General features: G+C 40.7%; 1 protein-coding gene across 1 annotated transcript; it reads left to right on the top strand.

Annotated features, from left to right (window-relative positions):
* The first annotated feature begins 7,659 nt into the window (after window positions 1-7,659).
* C2H13orf42 (chromosome 2 C13orf42 homolog) lies at window positions 7,660-12,630 on the top strand. The gene is made up of 3 exons (XM_074815768.1): window positions 7,660-8,073; window positions 11,406-11,553; window positions 12,336-12,630. Exons 1-3 carry the CDS (start codon window positions 7,660-7,662, stop codon window positions 12,563-12,565), a joined length of 792 nt encoding a protein of 263 aa, XP_074671869.1. The 3' UTR covers window positions 12,566-12,630.
* Window positions 12,631-21,683: the final 9,053 nt, after the last annotated feature.

Below are 21,683 nucleotides of genomic sequence, written 5' to 3'. Positions count from 1 at the left end.
GATCAAAGGCACATATTCTGCCTGATTTCAGGGCACAGACATAAATCTCCACGTTGCTTTGAGCACAGACTAAGTTGACTTGCAAGCTTTGTGAATTCAGTGGGTAGTTTAGCCTAGAAAGTGTCATCTGGCTTTGTAGATTACTGCAAACATTTTGCTAAGCTGTAAACCCAGTTCAACATACGTGTCCACCTGCATGTATGTTCCAGTGTTTTTTCTGACCTGAGTGAAATCTTACCCAGGTACCTTTCCTGAGACCTTTCAGGTTGCTTTAAGAACATGAGTGGATAAAAGTTTAGTTATTTTTGTTTTACTTCCTGTAGTATTATTGGTGAGCCATCTCAAAGTTTCTTAAAACTTGTGGACCCACTGCAAGCAGTGTCTACTCCAGGGACACCTCAAATGTCCACTTTTGCAAGTTGCCAAAGGGCTTCCTGCAGCCTTTTTGAATCCAGATATTCCAGAAGCAGCTGTCCTGTGCCCAATGGTCTGGTGAAGGGTTTCTTTACAACTTCTGTGCAACCAATGCTTTAGAATGGTATTTTTTCCCTCATATTTAGATCTCACGTAGTAGGTCAGCCACTATGGAAGATGACGTTAATTGATTGAAAATTCCTGGGAGGATGTAAATGAACTCTCTTTGTCTCTGCAAATAGCCACAACTTGAAGCTGATTTGACCGTTCACAGTGCGTATAGGGGACATGCTTTTTGAAGTTTAGTTTGAAAGTTGTAGGTGAGGCTGGATAGCCACTTCTTCCTCTCTTTCCCCCTCCCCTGCTTTAAATGTGTCTTACAGGAATACAGACTGGCAGGGTTGCATCACAAGGACAGTGGAAGGGTAAGTGGGAAGTGAGTAGAGGCAGAAGATCAAACGAGCTGAGGAGAAAATATTTATGTTTACCAGCTCTATTTCCTGTTAAAACTGGCAAATTAGCAAGAACAACATGGAATCTGAATTCTCCCACTTCTTACTGACCACTCAGAGAGAGGCAGCAAAAACTGCTCCTTCCAATCCTGGTTAATAATCATCCTGTATATTTTAGTTGCTCCCATTCAGATTGATACTTGTTATCAGTAAAACCTTTTCCATTCCAACGGAGTGATAGCAGCCATTGTCGGAGAAGACAGGTGGTGGTGTGAACCCATAGTAGTGATGGTATTGTAGGACTCAGTCCTTGTAGGGTGTCATTGCAGGCATAGCTGGTATATGCTGAAAGGGTCCTGACTTGCTCCTTGTATTTCTTAGCAGGACCAGAGTTTCTCCAATGGGAAACTGCTTTTGCAGGTGCTGAAGGAGACATATTAGGAGATATGTTCAAGAAATGTATAGGAAAGATAATAATTCCTCTTTATTAATTCTGTCATGACAGCAGGGTCAGGACAGGACCACTGTGTGTGAGACTGTATACAGATATATTTTTCCTCAGCAACATTGTGATCTGAGCAGAAAAATAGTTAATATGTTCAAAAAAACTATTGGGAAGTGCTCAAGATGTATTTTTTCTCTTTCTTTCCATCCTCCCTAGTGCTCATATGATATATCACTTGTACTGACTCTCTCTCAGATATCCCAGCCAAACTTCTCCTTCTTTGCTTCTCCAGTTAAACTAGTCCTTTCCCTGTTTCATTGGGTTAGCGGAGTAGGGAGGAGATAGAAATGGGAAGCAGGGATCTAAGGGTGCTTACAGAAATGTCTGTAGGTATCGTGAGTGGGCCTTGCCTGGAGATGACTGATACGGTCTGGCAACTCTGTGACTTACCAAAAGATCCAGACTGTCCCCTCTCATAAATCCTTCTATGGACTTCCTTTGTGGGAAGGATAAATAGTGCATTAGAATTTAATTGGAATGAGAAACAGGTGATCCAGTTAAAGATCAAGACAGACAGGTCATTTAAGTGTTTGTCTTCTATAAACTAATTTGAAGAACTGCTGCTTACAACATCCATTCCTCATTGAGCTATCATGAAGGAATCTTAGCTATTTATCACATTCTCCTGGCAAAGACTTTATCAATGGGTGATGGATGTGACAGGCAACAAGCTAGACATCACAATAATTCTTCAGCCATCTTTGGAACAAAGGACTCAAGAGGCGAGACAATAACTAATTCAACAAAGACTAACAAAGCTTTGAAAGGTCCTAACAGTGTTTCTACTAAAAGGACATGAATTCTTCCAGTGAAACAAGCAAGGCCAACTGGTTGTCCCTTGACCCTGTGTGACAGAAGACAAGACAAAGTTCCCTTGTCAAGCTTGTCACAGAGATGGAGTTTTTAATGACAGCAGGGTTATTCGAGGAAACAAAGGGAAAGAGGAGGCTGGATACAGCAGGGGATAAGTGTGGTAACCTCTCACCCTCTGAAAATGCTGCCAAGCAACAGCCATAGAGATAGCTCTAAAGCAGTGGCTGTTTCACTAGAGTGCACTTTATTGCTTTGTCACAGGACGCACACAAAACTTTTCCCAACAGTGATGCCAGGATAAGAAACTGGAAAAAAACCAAGCCAAACCAAAACTGATATCTCGTTTGTGTAATAATTTCATAAGCATTTCTCCGTACATGAATGTCATTTCTTTACCTTCTCATGCCTGATAGGAATTCAGTCACTGCTTCAGTTGGTCACAGTCAGTGCTTATGCTGCAATGAAACCTATTCAATGAATGCAAATTTCTCATGTGGTGAAAATTTATGGAGAATATGCAGGGTCTAAGTCAAATGGAAATGCTTAGATTCAAATTTAGATTAGAGGGAAAGATGATGCTCCAGATTTACAAAAAATTCTATTCATTCTCTGACAGGACCCTTGATTTTCTGACTCAGCTGGTTTTGCAGGTCAGTGTTGCCCAGGTGACAGCACGGCTCAAGCATGTACCCTTTGAAAAAAAGATCACCGTTAAATCTGACATGGGCAACACATCTAGATTTCACTGTATTTACATTTAAATCAGCTCGAGCAAAAATCTTTATCTTCATTACTGGGAAACTGATCTCTCCAGTTTCATGCCTTAGAGAAACAGTCATATCTATTTCAAATGCATGGTATCAGAATTTCTCTCCTTTCATACTTTGAGAACTTTCCCGAAGTGGAATAATATCAAGCACTTGCTGATAGCAGTTCTGGGGAGGCAGATCTCCTCCAGACTGTTATCCTCATGGGCTGAAAGAGAAGAAACAACCATTCCTGAGGATTCTTCTTTGCTTGATAACAAGGTCCATTCATCTTCCATCTTCCCCTTTAGACAATGAAAGGTAGGAGACCTGTGGTATTGCACCTCTAATAGTGGATGTTTCTTGCCACTCATCAAAAGGACTGACATTCAGCACCTGGTGTATGATTTGGGAATGCCCCACCATCTAATCTTTTCAACTATATGTGGTCTTTGAAACAGTGCCATGACAGCCACCATATGCAAGTATCAAACCTTGGGATATTATTTTTCTTTAATCTTGAGTTGTGGTCTCAGAATTCCTGCATTTCTTGATTTTCTCTTAAATCTGTAGGGGATTGTGTATTTTTTGTGTGTGCCTTTGCAGAACTTCAAGGGAACATATGAAGTGGTAAATAATAAAGGACTAGGGAACAAACTGTAGATACCTGTTGTGATGAATTGTTTGCTCTGTTCTCCTCTGTTTTGGGCTGTTTCAGTTAACTCCCTCTGAACAAGTTACTCTTTTATGTAGCTATATAAATATAGCAGAGTTCAATAGAGATTGACAACTGCACTTCAGTTTCTGAATTATCTAAATAACACAATGCTCAATAACTTTACTATCCACTCACATAAGTGTGGATTATTTTTTTCTTTAAAAACAAAGTAAGTCTTTTCACTTTAATTTTAAAAATATAATAAAAAAATATTATCCTGAATGAGATAAAACAGTTTGATGCAACTTTATGATAGAGAAAGAATACCTCATCATCTATAGTTTCTCAAGGGTTTTCTTTGATATCAGAGCTTTATTTTGTTTCAAGGATGATTCCTTTGTATCAGTCACTTGGGTGAAATGTAACTATCAAGTAGACAGATTTGTATGCATGATATCATGTTATTCTGGAGATAACAATGCATTCTGACAAATAAGTTAATGTGAAAAACTTAAAAGATGTGTGATTTTCTTTTAATTGTATTTATCTATAAATTTGATTTTATGGGGTTTTGTTCATTTAGTTAAACAGAACACATACATTGGATTTTCTAAGTTGATTTTCCTAGCCAGTCATGATGACTTGGCAATAGCCAGAATGCCAGGGCTAGATAACAAAAGCAGTTTTGGGAGTGATTGGGTGGTGGTCTATGGAACTTAGATCACTCTACTAGCTATGAAGAAAACAGAAACATTGAAAGCAGTAATAGAAAAAAAAGTCACTTAAAAAATATTGAGCAAGTGAAGTCAGATTCAAATAGTCAAATGAACAAACAAGGTATGAGCATTGCCTTGTCAAAGTTAGTAATCTTAGATGACATGAAATATTTAGTGTGGTCTATTTGATTAGTGTGGTCTATTTGATCTGCTTCTCACAAGCTCCTTCTTTGGGAGGTCTTTATCTATGATTTAATAGCTGCCCATGAGTTTGGTACTTTGAATTAACAGACTAAATATTCTTCTTCAACCATATTTGCCATTTGATGACTGTCTTCTTGCAGGAGGAAATCATTCTTGAATAACACCCTGTTTTCTAATTACCAGCTGTCTTAGATAAGAGTAGCATATTCAGTCCCCAGCAGTAACACTAGGGAAGAGACCTGTGATCTGTGGTGGCTGAATTATAATTGCTCTGCTATTTACTTAAATAGGGACAGTTACAGGTACACAGGCACCAGAGTTTGACTATAAATAAATAGAGCACTACTCAACAACTATGTTTCAATGCAAATGCCTTATAGGAAAATATCTTAAAAAGACATAGGGCATTCCTCTTCTCACAAAACACACTAGAGACATTTGTGACCTTTAAATATATCCATTATTTTGTCCTTTAGCTTTCTAAATCCATGGAGCTATTTAAATTACAGTAGATGCTCTGAAGAAAACAAATTAATATTCATTTTTACAATAGGAGAGGAAGATTGTGTATTCCCACTGCCCATAACCAATGCACAGAATAAAATATTAATGTCTGAAATAATTGTAAATGACCCTTTATTACTCCAAATGAAATTCTAGTATATAATGCAGTTACTGTATTGTCTCATGCATATATCAATCCTTCCTTATTCTAACATCGCTGTGAACAATGGGAACCACACATATGTTGGCAGAGAATGAAAACTGGGAATGAAGATGCTTCATATAGAGAACCTTCTTAAGAGACTGAAAGCTAAATTAGTGAGATGTCAGCATATGTTTCAGGTACTTAGTTGAAGCAGGACAGGAAAATCTATGGCCCGTATGAAATGTTTTTCAAATCACAATGTATATCATCAAATTCACTCTTCACTCTTTTCTGTGCTTTCATGAACAGTATCTTAGGGGGTTGGGGTTTTTTTTTTTTGTTTGGGTGGGTTTTTTTGGTGTTTTGTTTTTTTTTTTTTTGCTTTACCCTGTAGCTCTTTTTAAGTCCAGATGAGCTTAGAAATCAATCCACTATTGAAAGTCAGTGTCTGATCCTATAAGCAGCTGCTCAGTGGAGTTCCTGTTGACCTTACTGACTCAATTCTGTCAATAACTGCTTGAGCTTCTACTGATTTTTTTGAATCACAGGTTTTGTGACTATGAGGTAACTCAGAGTGCCTCTCTGAAGCTCACTGATATTGTATCATGTCTATGACCAAAGACCAGTATCCTGTGTAGCAAATCTAAGTAATTTTTAATAGGGTTATTCTGGAACAATCTAATTTTCATAACTTAGTAAACACAGTGTCTAGAATGACTGTGACAGATACTTACCTCACTCACTGAAGACAATAAATTAAAAGTCCCCTTGTAGCCTTTTGCTCTGACAATGAAATCAATCTGTAGATGGAATTATTATTATTATTCTAGGCTAGTATTGATGACCAGAAACTTTCTCCATATCAGACATGTAATTCTGGGGAGACAACTCATCTTCTTACATGGTTCTAATGGTCTGTGCTAACATCAAGTCAACCTAATCTATTACCTAGCTGTGGGATTGAATAGGACTCTGAAGATAATCAATAATGAAATACCTCTATATAAGTACTAGATCTCAAGCAGCTGAATGTGTTTCAGAACAATCTCTAGACTGATCTCATCTGCAGTGGGGTTCATGTCTATACTGGTATTAGAAGGCTAAAAAAGTGGCAAAAAGTTTATTTGCCTCAATTTTCAGTTATAAGGACATTTCAACTTCAGCTATAGGTAAAAGGAACAAAGCATGTTTTAAGATCATTGTGGTATATGTTTAGTATCCAGTAAATCAGAGTTCCTGAGGGAATGGATGCAAGTTTATATTAGAACCTATCTTTCCTGTTGAGAACCTATGTCTCTTAGGATGCTTAAGCCTTCAATTGGCACTTCCAGTGGCACTAGCAGAAATTTGCTCAGTAGAGTCTGCAGGGTGATATCCATTGTCTTTCAGAATCATTATTTTCTCAAGCACTCAATTCTTGAGCAAGATGAACTATGAAAACTCTTTTGAACATGGTAAATCAGGACATTCCCGCTTGCTTTTAAAAAGTTGTTGATTGTCTTAGTCATGAGAACTGACCAAATTGGCTCGCTACTTATCTTTAAAGCATACATCACAATGTCACACAGTCACAAATACTAGCAATGCTTGAATATGCCGATAATAGTCAATGTTCTCTGTAGCTTTCAGCCAAAAACCAGTTATCAAAATGACTCTATTAAATGTTCTTGCATTAATCTAGGAGATTAACTAATGTGGAAAGATACAAATTAATTGGTTTCTGTCTGCAATATTTTGCCAGATGAGTACTTTGGAAGAGTGTTTTATTTTACAGCATCCCTTACACAGGGCATCTTTGTACTGAGTGTAATAGAGCCTGACATCTGAATCCACTTTGTTCCTGGTAGTGCTGTGGTATCAGGTAGCTGTAGCCATCTCCTAGTTACTATCGGGTGAAACCCAGAGCGACTTCTTTCAGCAGCTGAACTCCACCCGACAGAAACTATTCTTCCCCACTCAGACTTTTGTCCCTGTCGAGGCTGATCTCAACAGGCTCTTCCACAAAAGGCATCCCGCAGAGGCCTGCCGGGCTGCCGCCCCGGAGGCGGGTGGGCGCCGGCGGCGGGCGGGAGCGGTTCAGCACCACGGTCAGCGCCCGGCGCCCTCCGGCCGGCGGAGCGGGGCACCGCGAAGCGCGGAGGAAACGTGGATGAAGGAAATTCTGCCACGACGCTGATGTTTTTTACGGGGAGCAGAAGTCAAATGAAAGGTCAAAGCATGATATTTGACCTCCTGTACTGTATTTTAAACGGAGGAAAGGATAAAGCTATTTCACTGACGCAAATGGAATAGAAAACACATTTCTGCGTTACCATCATGCTCTTCACAATGTGTTAGACTGAGAGCAATTTGTGCAGCAATAGGGTTTTTTTCCTCCTCATTACAGTAAGTGGCAAAATTGTCTGTCTGCTGATGGCAAGAGTAACAGCTGCTGATTACCAGATCTAGGGTTAAATTAAGGAGCTGAAAGAGAAAAGGCATAAAGGGAGGAAGTGACACGCTATGTTCAAAAAGATTCATTCTATATTTCACCCCAACTCCCACCGAAGAAATGTGACAGATGACATCCCTTACTGTGATGGCACAGGTTCTGCGGTGAGATTGATCCGCAGCACTTCTATGTACGTCCTTGGAGGTGAGCAGGAAAAAGTTAGTGAACCACTAAAAAAATATAGAAGTACAACCAGCATCGACTCTTGCTTCCAGACAAAAGAGGAAGACAGAGACTGGATGTATTCTAAGACTCAGGACTGCTTGAAGTACTTACAGGATCTGTTAGCCTTGAGGAAAAAATATCTTGACAACATCAGTAAATTGAAATCCATGCATGTGGCTGCAGATTCCCCAATGTCCACAAAATCATCCAAAACTGGAAAGAAGTCATTTTTTCCACTTCCTTCTGAAGAGTCTTCTAAGGTAATTCCTAAGAACTTTTGCCATGTGCTTGGTCATGAGTCATGAATCAATTAGCTATATGACCTATGTTGATTTTCTGTTTTATTGGTCTCAGCCAGTTGTCTTTTTACCGTTACATCTTTTGAAATGCTGCTAAATACCTTAAGATTCTTTCTGAGTAGTGGGAAATTAAGTATGAAAGACTGGTCATGGAAAGAAATGTATATACCTATGTTTGGGTGGTGGGAAAGAAAATAGGAGAAGGAAAGAGGTATGAGAGTATGGGAAGTATCTGAAAAAATATTATGAAAGAGGGACCTGTTCTCTTAATACTCTGACAGGCTACTTAAGTGCCTCAAAGTTCTCCACTATGGTTATTTATAGCTGTTAATCACTGACAAGCACAGTAATCTCTAGGTTTGCTGGCAGTCTTTTTTATTGGCGTAAAATTACCTACACAAAATAATTGTAAATTCATTGAAACAAATAGGATTTTTTCTGACTGGTCAGATAGTTTGTCAGTGCTACATGTAACATCAGTGCAAGCTCTACCAGTATGCTGTAGGGCATGAGGAATTCTTAAGGGTTCCTTTATCTGTTCATTAGTGAGTTGGCAGGTCATTTTGAGACAGTATAATTCTTCACCCTTTACTGTAATGATACCAGAAAAATAAAACATCATTTTTGGTGCAGACTATTTCCATGTATCCTAAAGAGACAAGCATTACAAAGCTTCCTCCTTGTTCCAGTGTATAGAATGTATGTCACTAGATGGTTCACTGGTTAATTTGAGTCCGGACTTGATTCAGTGAGGACAAAGGAAAGGATTGCAGCAGGTGGGGTGAACTGTTTAGGTAACGTGACCACAAACATGACTTTGACAGCAGACTCAGGTTACCCAGTGCAGTCTTCAAACTGGATAATAATGGGGAAGGTGGGAAGAAGGGAGGTATGGCTGACTTACTGGTTAGGCCAGGTAGACTTTACCAATAAGTTATTGCCACATTTAGATGTTCTGTCACAGCAGAATGTCAGAATGGGTGAAGCTGAGCTCTGTTGCAGGCATTGCTTAACCAAAGGACAAAGCTTATGTGTTTAGGACTAAATAGCACATTTTTTTAATTTTATGTTTTGATCTAATGCCCATTCAGTCAGTGAGATTTCTCATTTGGTTTTATTAGGCTTTGTGTCATCTTTTTAATGCTTTGAATGGTGACTCTCAGAAGCTAGGAATAGTAGTGGGAAACAATACTCACCTCAGTGGGCCGGAGAAGATAGATTTTATAAAGACATTACTATTTAGGGCCAGGGAAACATCCAAAGAGAATGACTGAGATATAGGAGAATGACCTAGTCGTGCCAGATGCCAGGAGACAAATCTCAACACTATAGATGCAGTCTTCGAACTGACTTTGTGCACTGTCATACAAAGATTGGCTTGAGGCAGGGGAGATTTACAGCATGCCAGTTCCCTGATGAGCTAAGCAGTGATATAGCAAAGCAGTACCTGACTAACTATCAGCCAGACAGGAAAAAATGAGTGCAAAAGGGTACTAAAACCATGGACCAGGAGGCTGGGAGCTAGATTCTGCACAACTAGACTTCATGCAAGTTTGTGAATTTCTGAGATTTGCCACTGAAAATACCACTTAAGAAAAATGCCAAACTTAACTTGTGTTTGGCAAACAAGTGAATCTTCCACAGGCTGGGGCTGAGTGCTGTCACCTGACTGTGACCAGCTATCTCTTAGGTATGAACAGCCCCAGTACTGGCTGGCATGTTGACTCTGTGAGCTGTCCCCTTAAGAACAAACAGGAACATCAGCAGGATATGTCACCTGTATGAGTCATTCTTGCCAACAAAAATGGCAGGGTCAAAGCTGCACAGCCCTGGCTTTGCAAAATTTAGGGGGAGGTCAAGCCTTCTAGAATAGCCAGAATACTCTGGCTTCCTAACTACAAATTTTATGTTCACAGGTTGCAAGGTTTGTCTTATCACCAGGCTTGAATGGTTTTGTCCCTAACTACCTGTTTGTGTTAAATAACCTGTCAGTGGAAATTCTCTTCTTTCCCCTACATGCTGCATGATTAACGGAAAGGCACTTTGTCCAAACAACCCTGTCCTCATGGGAGGTTTAATCCAAAGATCCCTGGGGCCTGGACTACAGACTGACTGTGGATTCAAAATTTGCCACTTGGATCTAGTGAGAGAAAAAAATAGAGAGGTGGGTCAGATGCTAGAAGTACATAGGCATTTCTTTTAAATGCCTTTTAACCAATAAGCGTTTAGTCATAATAGCAGTCACTATTTTCAGTAGCTGTGTGGTAGCAGCTATCTTTTAGCACTTCTGAGAATGTCAATCAGCCCATAATGTCAGGAGGGGAATAAGCTAGCTCATCTCTCTGCCTCCACAGAACAGGGAACAAGCTGGTCCTTCAGAGATGTGATACAGTATGTAGCCTTTGCTTGCATGTTTGAAACCCAAGGTAGCAATTTTCTGACTTGGTATTGCTGCCTGACAATACACTTAGCTTGGGCTGGCAAGGAAAATATACGACCCTTCATTAGGTCTGGCAGGAAGTATTCATCCCATATGGACCTACAGAATTGCTAACTGAGGCTTTATTACTGCTTCAGCATTTATAGACAGGCATTTGCTTTTTTTATGAAGACAGGCTCCTAATTTTAAACCCCATGGCTTTCCTGTGGGAATTATCACAGTGTTGAATGACTCATATTTTAGCACACATGGTCCTTTTCCATTTCAAAAAGACTTTAGCAATTTAGATTTGGATTCATTTCACCTAACCTAGGCATTTTAATAAGATGCTTAAATTAGTAACCAAGTTACCCCACAATCCCTTTGCTGCTAAGAGAAAGATCTGCCTGCAGAGGGGAATTCAGCCTACCTAAGGCCTGACTCATCTTCTGAAGGTACTGGAGCCCTGCATTAATTACAGAAGGAACCCTGCATGACTACATTTCTAATGTGCGTCTCATTAGGTGCCTACTGCTAGGTAGAATAAATTTGACCACAAAGCCCAGCTGTCACTTAGCCACCTAATTAAATGGCCTGATACAGGGATTCTTGGGGATTTTATAACTCCTGGCTAGCAGTGCCCAAGTGGAAGATGTTTGGTGTTGAGCATGTAACAAGACAGACGTTTGTTACACTCTGTCCCGCTTTCTTTGATGACTACAAACTATGGAGTAGTCTGGACATCTGTCTTTTTCTGACAGCTTAAAGTATGGAATCAAATACAATTTTTGCAGCTTCCTTATACAGTTTGCTCATTAAGAAGTCATTGTGCCCAACCCTTAATTAAATCTTTTTCTCCCTATCTGATCAACAGGCATCCATGGAGAGAAAAGGCCCACAGTCTGGTTCAGATGTAAGAGAAGCAATAGCTTTCTTTGACTCAGTTATTGCAGACCTGGATTCAGAGAGATGGCGGAGAGTTCCTGATGTGGATCTGCCAAACGTGGATGTTGATTTTGATGGTGCAGTATAAACCAGCCAAAATATGATTATTTTTGGTGTGCAGAGTGTAGGGGGAGGAGTAAGACCATGTATGTTTATTTAATGGATACAGTTTTCCTCCAAGTTTTACATCCCAAATCTAGGACAATTACATGCAGTATGTGAAACTACAATAATACATTACTTGTTCCCTGTTGGAATGGTGCAGTTACATGAACAATGTAGCATGTTTATTGCTGGAATAGTGCTTGCCTTCTGCTCAGGGCTGATTCCCAGCCTTACATCTTTACCCCAAGATGTCTTTGGAGGATAGCTATAAAAATTATAAAGATAATTTTTTCTTCATCTGGTTTTCATTTTTCACATCAAGAAATGGCTGGATGTTTTCTCTCCAACCAGCAAAAAAGAAGTAATTTCAAGATTAGGCTAAATAATGGTATGTTTCCATCAGAAAGGATGGGATTGCCCAACTAAATAAAGAAGTGCCCATCTGAGCTCATCATCTATCCTGTATAATCAGTGGAGAGAAACAGACATTTCTCTCCTTTGTCTTAGGCTAAGGTGGATATCTGAACCAGGTCCGATTAGCTGTGCCCTAGAAGTGTGCATAGAGGGACTAGCTCTGACATACGTATTTATACTGCAAACATTGAAATACTAGATAAGATGAATCCCACCCCAAGTGACATCCTGCAGTGAAACCAGGTCCAGGAAGGACCCAAGCAGGCACCCTGTTCTCTCACTGTGCATGTAAAAATATCACTGACAAACTGTTAACACCAGATTATCTTCTGTCTTGCAGTTGCTACCAGCACAAGCGAACACAGTTTACATTCAAACTGGATCCTTCGTGCTCCCCGGAGATACTCACAAGATACTGCCCAAACAGCAAAGGCTGCAAACCAGTCTCAAAGAAACAGCCAGCGGAGAACCACTGGCTCTAGGAAGAGGTTGGAAAGACACCCCATGTACTTGCCCAAAGCTGTGGAAGGCGCATATAGCACTTTAAAATTTAAGCCCAAAACACGTTAGAAATAATATTGAAAGAATATTCCCTCTTCAGCTGAAGATAGAATATATGAAATAGGGCATGTAAGACTTGCTTTTTTTTTTTTTTTTTTTTTTAAAATCTGATCCATCTCTTTTACACTCTAGAAGTGACATGTGCAGGCGCTGAAGGTTCTTGTGTGGGACATATTTTAAGCCATGGCTATTCCAATGTTGGATCCATATGAGGGTTTAACTCATCAAGTTCACTGTGCCTAACAATACTGTTTTGTCATTCAGCTTGGGGGGAACTCCAACTTGACAAGCCTTTTTTCTAGTGCTGTTGTTGAAAGCAATGATTCAGATTGCCTGGTGCAGTAATTTTTCTTCTGACTCCAGCACTGCAAAGCAATTCAAGCAATTCAGAGAATAGGTTGGAGCTTTTGCACCAGTGTTTCCAAATTCAAAGCAGTGAAGCAGAATTTTCTCCTTTTTTTGCATGTGAAAATTTGTATGTGCCATCACTGACTCTGTGATCTGAGAGTATACAGCAACACTGAGGTACAAGCAGGCTGTGGTACAAGCAGAAAAAGCTGCAGTGAAGGAATCGGCGTTAGAAACCTGTGTTTGGAGGAACTGCTCCAGTGTGTTTTGAAAAAATAAGCTATCTTGTACTTTGCTTGCCATTGGGAATGGTTCTGTCCTTAGATACAGCATCAAGGGATTCACTGCATGCAAAAATGTATACAATTTTTTCCATATGGTTACACCACCTGTTAGTTTTCATCTATTTTAACACCCAGTTGCCGAATCTAAACATCCCAGTGTACACTAGAAAAGCTTAATGTCTTGGAGAAGAACACTTTGTGAATAAATTGAAGCAAAGGTTGTTCTCAAGGGCAGAAGACAACTTGCAGACAAATCCACTGCATCAGCTTTAAATTATACCCAATATTTTGAATTCTGCTACTTCATCATTAAAGACTATATATTAGGAAGAATGCAATCTAGAAGTGTTCTTCTTCAGGCTTTTTCATCTTAGAGGTGACATGTCTTCCATGTGATACTTGGAATTGTTAAGACCTGTAGTCTGCCTGTTTTACTCATGTACAGCAATGTAAAAATTCATAGAAATTGACAAGGAGATAACACCCTATGGAAATACTAGCCTATGGCCCTTCGGATAGGGCAATACCATTTGTATCACAGACATCAGTCTGAGCCATGTCCCCCAGCTCATGCTTTGTCTTAAGAAGTTGTTAAGATGTTTGGGATCAAGCCTTTGCTTACTTTGATTTTTTTCATCTGGTGTTCAATTGGTGGTTCACTGTCATGGATGGATCATGGTAGCACTAGTATGACCAGCTGGTGATTCACTGGTGATTCCTTGTTTCCACAGTCAGTAGTTGTTGTGTCCACAGGCTTGGATAAATTTCCTAAGGCCCTGGTTGTCAGTATGATATATCATTTGATATATCATAACCTCCATAAACCTTGTGCCTACCACACAGAACTTTTGGCAGGTGGCAGTTCTTGCTGATTTGGGTTCCTAGTCTTTGGGACTGAGTTATTCAAACAGCATTTCTACCACGAGGTGGAAGTACCTCTCTCAGATCTCGCTGATCTAGGACACTTTCTGTCCTGAGATAGGGGAGTGCCAAAAAAACCTATGTATGTTCCTCCATTCAGAGCTGGCATCTCCTGTTTGATTGAAGCATTTTGTTTCTTTTTCTAGTGGTGTTCATGAAGGGGAGGGAGGAATTGTTTCTGCAGCACTTTAATTCTGGAGTTGCTTTTGCCACTCATTGTCCAGTCTGTATCGTCTTGAAAATGACCAGTTTAATCAGCATCATTGATAAATATTCATGAAGAGTTTAAATTAAGGCCTAGGTTTTGTTTCCCTGCTGTTGGTCCTTCTCAAGATGTCTGTATTCTCTATACAGTGTTGCTGCCTTTGTACCTCCACGGACCTGTCCTGACTGCTCTGAACTGAACGTCATAACTGTCTTAAAACTGTTCTGCCTTTGACATATGATCATTTAAGGCCACTCAGGCAGGTCGGATAGCCAGTGTGCCCCAAACACACCCCTCATTCCTGACATGCCTCAAGGCTGCAGCTCTGTGTGAGTGTGAGAGAAGGGCAACAGTGCTCAAAACTACACATTTTTGGCAGCTGTGTAACCCCTCTCCAAGCAGAATCTCGTGCTGAAGATGCTGAGGAACATTTTTACTGAGTGTGTAGTCACCTTTTTGCTACTAGAACCTGTAACATGGATGGATGCTGACAGAAAACCTCACTGTCTTTTTGAGTTGCTATAACAGAATTAGGCATATGCATAATTAAAATATTAATGAAAGAAGAAGAAAAGGATTCCAATGGAGTTCCGCCCTGGGCTGTGCTTCATGTTCATAGTGCCAAGGTTTATTCATTGGAGTAGCTGATCTTTTTGCTATTGTTTAAGGATGCACTGAGATGTGCGGACCAGGACTGCTTCAGCATGTTTGACCCCTGTGACTTCTTGTGTCCTTGTAAAACAGCCATATCGCTGGTTATCTGGCTGTGACAGAGGGTAAGGGTCCCCCTGCTGTCCAACACACAAACTCCAGTGTGAAATATGTGTGCTGCTATGAATAAGAGACAGAAGGGAAAAATAAGATTTGTAATTTTGATTTGGATTTTGTGGTTTTTGTTTTTTGTTTCTTAATGCTCACTTCAAGCCTGTTATCATCTTAGGAAATTTTAATTAAGCAAGTAAAATAAAGCAAATTTTCTCTGAGAACATTTTCTACCTCCTATCCCATAAATGCAGTCATCTTCCTTCTCCTTCTAGTATAGTAGCCCTCATATGCTCCTCACTGGACACGGACCAGCTCCAACAGAGCTATGGAGAGCGGCTTGAGCATCTTAGGACACTCTCTGGGGAGGTGAGAGCTAAGAGTCCAAGCCCAGAAACTTGATCTTGTGCTACCTGTGCTAGAACAGGACAGTTGAACAGAAAGGGAGCAGGAGAGAGGAAAAAGAAGCATTTCTAGCCCCTGTGTTAGCTGCTTCCTCAGAGCAGGGTTTAGTGTGGGTGGCAGCATTGCCTGGAGACAGAACCATGCCCCTGCTGAACACTAACTCACTTTAGGCAGCTTTCCACGCAGCTTCCATGAGCCATTGGTTGCCCTACAAGGGTGCTCCTCGGCTGCTCTGAATTCTTGCCCCAGGGGCTTTGGAGGCTGATCTCTCTGCACAGACACTAAAGGGACTCTGTCTGCCTTGGGTAGGACCACTGAATGAATGACCTTGCTGCAACATGAAGTTATTTTCAGGCATTGCAAAGCTGAAATTAAGCATCTACTATAGGTGCTCTGACAATGCAAATTGTGCGGAAGAATTATTCATGACCAGCTCTGTATGACCTAGATCCCTTGCAGAGATTATTAGTGAGCTCTTTCAGTCATGCCCCAGGCCCTGATAATGAAGCGCATCAACTAGGCCGCTCTGTGTGAGCATTCCCCACAGCACTGATCCCCAAAAGCTCTTTCCCAGAGTGTATTAGAGTAATAGGCAAGATCTTTAGGAGAACATTCTCTTATTTTGTTGTTTCAAATCCAGGGTATATTTGGGTATTTCAGGTTCCTCTAGATAGTGTCATTGCTGAGCACTAGCTCTGAAGGGGCTCTAGCTCTGAATTTCTGTGATGCCACATCCACAGCTGTCCACGAGAGACTAAAGACACTGAACAAGAATCCAGTAACTGAAGAGAGGTGGAGTCTGGTGAAGAAATCATGTTCTGGGGGATTCAAAATAATTTTGTCCTTTTGTGTCAAGCATCTTGGTGTAATCATGATGCACATAAGTGAGTTGAAATTGTAAGCATCTTTGGGGGAAATGGAAGAATTATAGTCAGCTAATGGAAAGTTGGCAGCTGGACAAGATGCACACTCTGGTTTGAATCTTTTGGTGACATAAAGTTACAATGAAGGCAGAAGGTGTCAGCACTGCATTAAGTAATGCAGGAAGTCCTCCAAGGTAATGCATAGAAAAGATATAGTTATCTGCTGCTCCAGATTGAATGGGGTGTATAAAAAATATTACATTAACACCTAGTGGGTGTCTTCAAAATTTTCACAGCCGTAGTGCCATTTGTAGTTCTGCTTGGGCAAATTCAGGAGAGTGCCTGTTATGTTTTCATGGTGAAGCAAATCCACAGGGAGATGAAAGCAGCACAAAGCTGGCCAGTCACAGCAGGCTGTGTTTAGGAGGCTTTTGCCACCTTTGGGGCTGTAACTCCAAGTTATGCCCATGGTAAAGTGGAATCAAATTGCATCAAGTCAGTGGAATGACTCCTGACTTATCTTGAGTTTAACAGCTAGAAAAACATGTTGTTCCGAAAGAATTCTGGGGGTAAACCAGAACGTATGAGCCCTGCTGATTTCTGACTGGGCTGAGAAGCAGAAGGTAGAGTCTGTTACTTGATTGGCAGTAATTTAGTGCATGGTGAAAAGTTTTCTGTTAACAGGCTTGTCATATTAAAAAATTATCCACCTCTTTTAAGGCAAGACCAGGCATCATCACCTGTCAGAAGATGAGGTGACCTATTAGAGAAAATATGAAAAGATTTAATGGAATTAAAAGTGATGTGTTCCACCCTTTTATTAAAGTGAGACTGGGAAGGGAGCAAGACCTCACCAAGAAGCCTATGGCCACTGTTAGGGAGGCACTGCCGAAGTGAAATGTCTGATCGAGCAGAAAACTTTCACTAGTAAGTGCTGGGGACTGCCACTTTTCTTAGAGCAACAGCTCTTGAAGATTTCTAGAAAGGTAGCTAAAACTGTCCCTTGGCCACACGGTGGCAGTTCATTCCTAGCTATTCTGCAGCCCTCCTATTTCTCTGACCAGCAACAGCACTGAGGATGAAAGGGAAAGAGAAGTGTTTTGTCCTGCTTCATCAACAGACCGTCAGTGTGTGTATCTGTTATTCACTTCTAGGCTCCTTAACTCACCAGAATTTGTTTGGCAGTTTCCAATTAACATTAGTTCTTTAAATTAGTCTATTCTTCCAGGGAGTTGATTTCCTCAGGAAATAAATAACCATGACATCATAGGGGACACTGAGACCTCAGTAAATCATGTCTGAGGTGCTGACCACTTGCCTCTGACTGTGTCTGGAAACAAATGGACAAAGTAATGTCATTGCCAGAAACAATGCACTCTTAGGCACAGAAAATATGAAGATGGATTAAAAATAATAAACAGAGGATTTGAAGATTCAGAAGTTCAATCTTGAGATAGGCCTGAGCTAAGGGTTTCTGACCTGATTCTGAAATTTGTTCCAAGGCCCAGGAGAATCAATATATAAGGCTTCCAGGTTCTTGGGGCCTGTAATGCTGTTATTTCAGAATCTGCTAATCCATCAGTTCAGTTAGTCAAAAGCTAACCTGCTCCTGCATCAGCTGCTGCTATGTCTTCTGGGGGTATGTTTATATTTATTGCATGCATGCTAAACTTCTTGAGCTTTTTTGCTTTGTTTTATGCCAAAATACTCATTTACAGAAAAAAAAGGAATATATCTTTGTACTGGTTATGACTACACATCAGCAACAGGAGCGTTCATTAATTCAGATAGCTCTATGGTCTCAAAGTGTTCAGATTAATGAGGTTTCCTGCATTAATAAGGCCTAGGTATAACATCAGCACTAGGACTGCTCACACACAGTCTGTCAGTCTGGGCTTGCTTGTGGTTTGATGCATGACACTGCGTTCTTTTTAAGTGACAAACACAGTACCGTCGTCTCCAGATAATTGTATGGGGAACAGCAAAGGGAGAAGGGAATTGATCAACAATAAAATATTCTGTGCTGTTCCTAAGTTAGTGCTAGCTTTAGTATCAATTCACTGTAGAGAACTGATTCATCACATTCTTACCCTTCAATAGCTTCACTTTTCAGTTTCCTATATACAGAATTCATTTTGTCCCCCTCACCTCAATGATATAGGTCTTTGCTGTGCCAGGAAAGTGAGCAGTTCAGTGGAAGGACTCCAGTGTGAGCAGAGCTGACCCATAATTACAGCTGAATAAACTGAAGTGAGTATACTCAGGGCCAGATTTGCAGTCACCCTTAGTGGGATTTTCAAAAGGCACGTAACTAGCATCAGTGGGAGTTAAGTGACTCTGACAATTGCACTGGTGCCTGACTGCTTTTGGAAAAGCTGGTCTGGAGCCAAGCTCGAGCGGACACAGCTACACTTCGAGGAATTAAATTAGACTCACAAGAAGTCCAGAATTAGCCCAGTCTGCCTGTCTGTAAGCCCACAAACTTTAAGTCCTTGAGTGGCATAATTCTGAAAGAAAGAGTTGTCAGATTTCTGCGGCCCTTCCTGCTCTCTTCCTGCAGGGCTGTTGGTTGTTATTGAAGTTCCCATGCAACTTGGACCCTAAAGTTTTGCTGACAATGTTCCTGGAAGTGCAATTACTCACAAAACCAGAATTTCTATGAATGCCGTGTGAATATGAGAAATGCTGTTGCTTATATTCATACAAGTACGTTCAAGGCTCTTGGAGAAGTACCCCTCTGCCAGGGGATACTTGCACATGACAACATGGCATTTTCCTCAGATAAGCTGTTATGGCAACATTCCACCACACTTCCCATTCCTTAGGCGAAGATTTCAGACTTGTTCAACCCTGAAGTGAGATATGAAAGATCAGAGTCTGATCTCCATCACTATGGTAGATCTGGAGCTTGTCTGTTCACTTTAGAGGGCTGAAAGGAAACAGAAGATGGGAAGAAATGAAATAACCTAAGAGAGATCTCAGGATGAAGAGATTCAGTGCAAGTATTGCCTTTTTAAACACAGTCTACTTCTCATATGCCATGATTCTTTATGGTGACAAAGATCAGCAGGACTTGCCAGGCACAGTTGGTATGCAACTTGTGGAGAGTACCTGGTCAGCTGAGAGGCTGGGCAGGCAATGGACTGCACTTGGCTGGCTAGACATACCCTGAGACGCATACAGGTGGATGGCATCTGAGCTGGCTTAACAGCAGCACTCAAAGCAGTGAGCAGCCTACTTCCAGAATCTATAGATTTTAAAACTGAAGCTTCTCTATTAGAAATAACACCATCACCACCCACCCCCAACATCTCCTGAGCAACTTCATGTTTTCACCTTGAAACACTCAGTTCAGACTCAGCCCAACAAAAATACTTTTTTTTTTTTTTTTTCCTGTTTTCTCCAGAGCAGTATGCCCTGCTCTCCTGGGAAAGGATATGTAGAAAGACAAATGCTGGGGTTTATATTTCTCTGTGGATCTCTCAGTCTTGTGTGTCATGGGCTCTAGACATTCAAAACTGTTGTACTATAAAAAAATAAATTAAGAAGAAAGAAACTCACAGTTGGTGTGCCAGAACAGCAACAAGCAGGAGCAACTTGGTTGCTGCAAAAAGCTGAGAGTACCTGCCCTGCAGAAGCTGCAAGCAGACAGCCAAATCATGGTAAGCTTCTTTCAGTATCGCTGTTTAAGATGAAAATATGCGGTGAGAGAACACTTTAAAAAATTCAATAGCAAGCTTTGTAAGTCAGATTAAAATGCCAATTACTGTGTGGTTTTCCCAAACAAAACAGTTGTCTTTCACTCCAGTCTGATATGAGATCCATTAATTTCCCCTCTTTATTCTGTCAATAGTTTAGCCATATTGATTCTAAAAAGATTCAAATTACCTAGAGATTATTTTCTTGTAACTGTCTTTAATTACACTCTTGCTTCAAAATTTACTATGTTTTCTTTATGGAAACTTGAATTACTGATGTGAAGAATTTAGGACTGGGGGTCAAAATGAGCAGAGCTATTAAAAAACCAAATGTACACAAAAATGAGGGCATTGTTGTTTTCTTTAGAGGCTTGCCATTACATTTTAACTAGCATTTCAAGAGCTCTGTTCTTCCCGTTTTATTCCATGAGGTATAATATGTTAATGTTTTCCCTCCATTTAGTATGGATTTATCAATTCCTGTCTGAAATCTCTTATTATAGAGAACTTCGGTAAAGAGATCTGGGAAAAAACTCAAGTAAGTATTTTATCGTCCAGAAGAGAAGTACTGGTCCTGGATGGGGACTTTTGTAATGGGGCCAAAGGGGGTTAAAATCTGATTACGTGGTGAGGAGGATTATCAGTAGAATTGGGGCCCCCACAGCTCTGCACTTCACAATTATAATTAATTCTGAGCAGCCTGTGCCAAAATTCAATGCTGAGTCATATCCCCGTAGAAATTGAGAAGCTTGTGCTCAGTGTAAATCAGGAAACAATGCAGAAGAGGTAAAGACATCCCACATTGGTGGTGACAGATGTATTTGTCCATCAGATTAATAATGCCTTTACCTATTGCCAGGTTCACCTTTTCCCTCTGGGATTGCATGTGTTGCGTATCATAAAACAGATTTGTTCATTTGGACAACCTGTGTTAGAAAGTGGCGAATGGCTGACAGAGACCCACTTGGCTCGGTGGTGACCCACCACCTCTCTCTTGGGTGGAGGAAAGTCGTGAGCCATGGTCACACTAAATGCCGACAATCCTTTTGAGGGAGGCGTCCTTAAGTGGAAAGGTTTCCTGAGCCAGGGAAGGGGCCTCTGTGCAAATAACCCTGCACTGTGGTGTGGGCTGGGAAAAACTCCATCAGGGGAAACTCATGCAACTTGCCTCTCTGCGGCCCTGTTTCACTGACAGGAAGGATGATTTCATTAACAGACCGCAGAAAGTACATTTATAGCTCAAAAAACCCTCACAAATTTCACAGCATGTTATTAACCGAGCCCATTACTTTCTGGCCATGCTCTTGTTCAGCAGAAATGTTAAATAACAGGCCCATGGCGATGGACAGCCTAGAAATGCCAGTACTTATGGAAAAATGAATAGTGAGCTTTCTCACTAGTAATTTTTGAAACAACAGTTTCAGCGGCTGTTAGGTGGTTTGCACAGCACACAGCTCTGTTCCTCAGGAAAGAATTTCCATCCCAATCTGTATTACTTGCTTTAATTATTAATATGAAGACTAAACACAGACAGATGGCAAAATAAACTCTGTTAGGTTGGTGTGAATCTGAAGTTCCTTCCACCAACATAACTGGGAGCAGATATTGAGCCAAAACATATAGAAAGCTCTTGATGTGAGT

This window comes from Strix aluco, chromosome 2, assembly GCF_031877795.1.
Source record: "Strix aluco isolate bStrAlu1 chromosome 2, bStrAlu1.hap1, whole genome shotgun sequence".
NCBI lineage: Eukaryota > Metazoa > Chordata > Aves > Strigiformes > Strigidae > Strix > Strix aluco.
The sequence above is the reverse complement of the archived record's forward strand: the minus strand, read 5'-3'. Positions and strand labels throughout refer to the sequence as shown.

Bases quoted from the DNA above. Each gene is read 5' to 3' on its own strand.
- C2H13orf42 (XM_074815768.1), top strand. From the start codon at position 7,660: ATGTTCAAAAAGATTCATTCTATATTTCACCCCAACTCCCACCGAAGA. The intron at 8,074-11,405 runs GTAATTCCTAAG...TCTGATCAACAG, and splicing joins CTTCTGAAGAGTCTTCTAAG to GCATCCATGGAGAGAAAAGG. The intron at 11,554-12,335 runs GTGCAGTATAAA...TCTGTCTTGCAG, and splicing joins CGTGGATGTTGATTTTGATG to TTGCTACCAGCACAAGCGAA.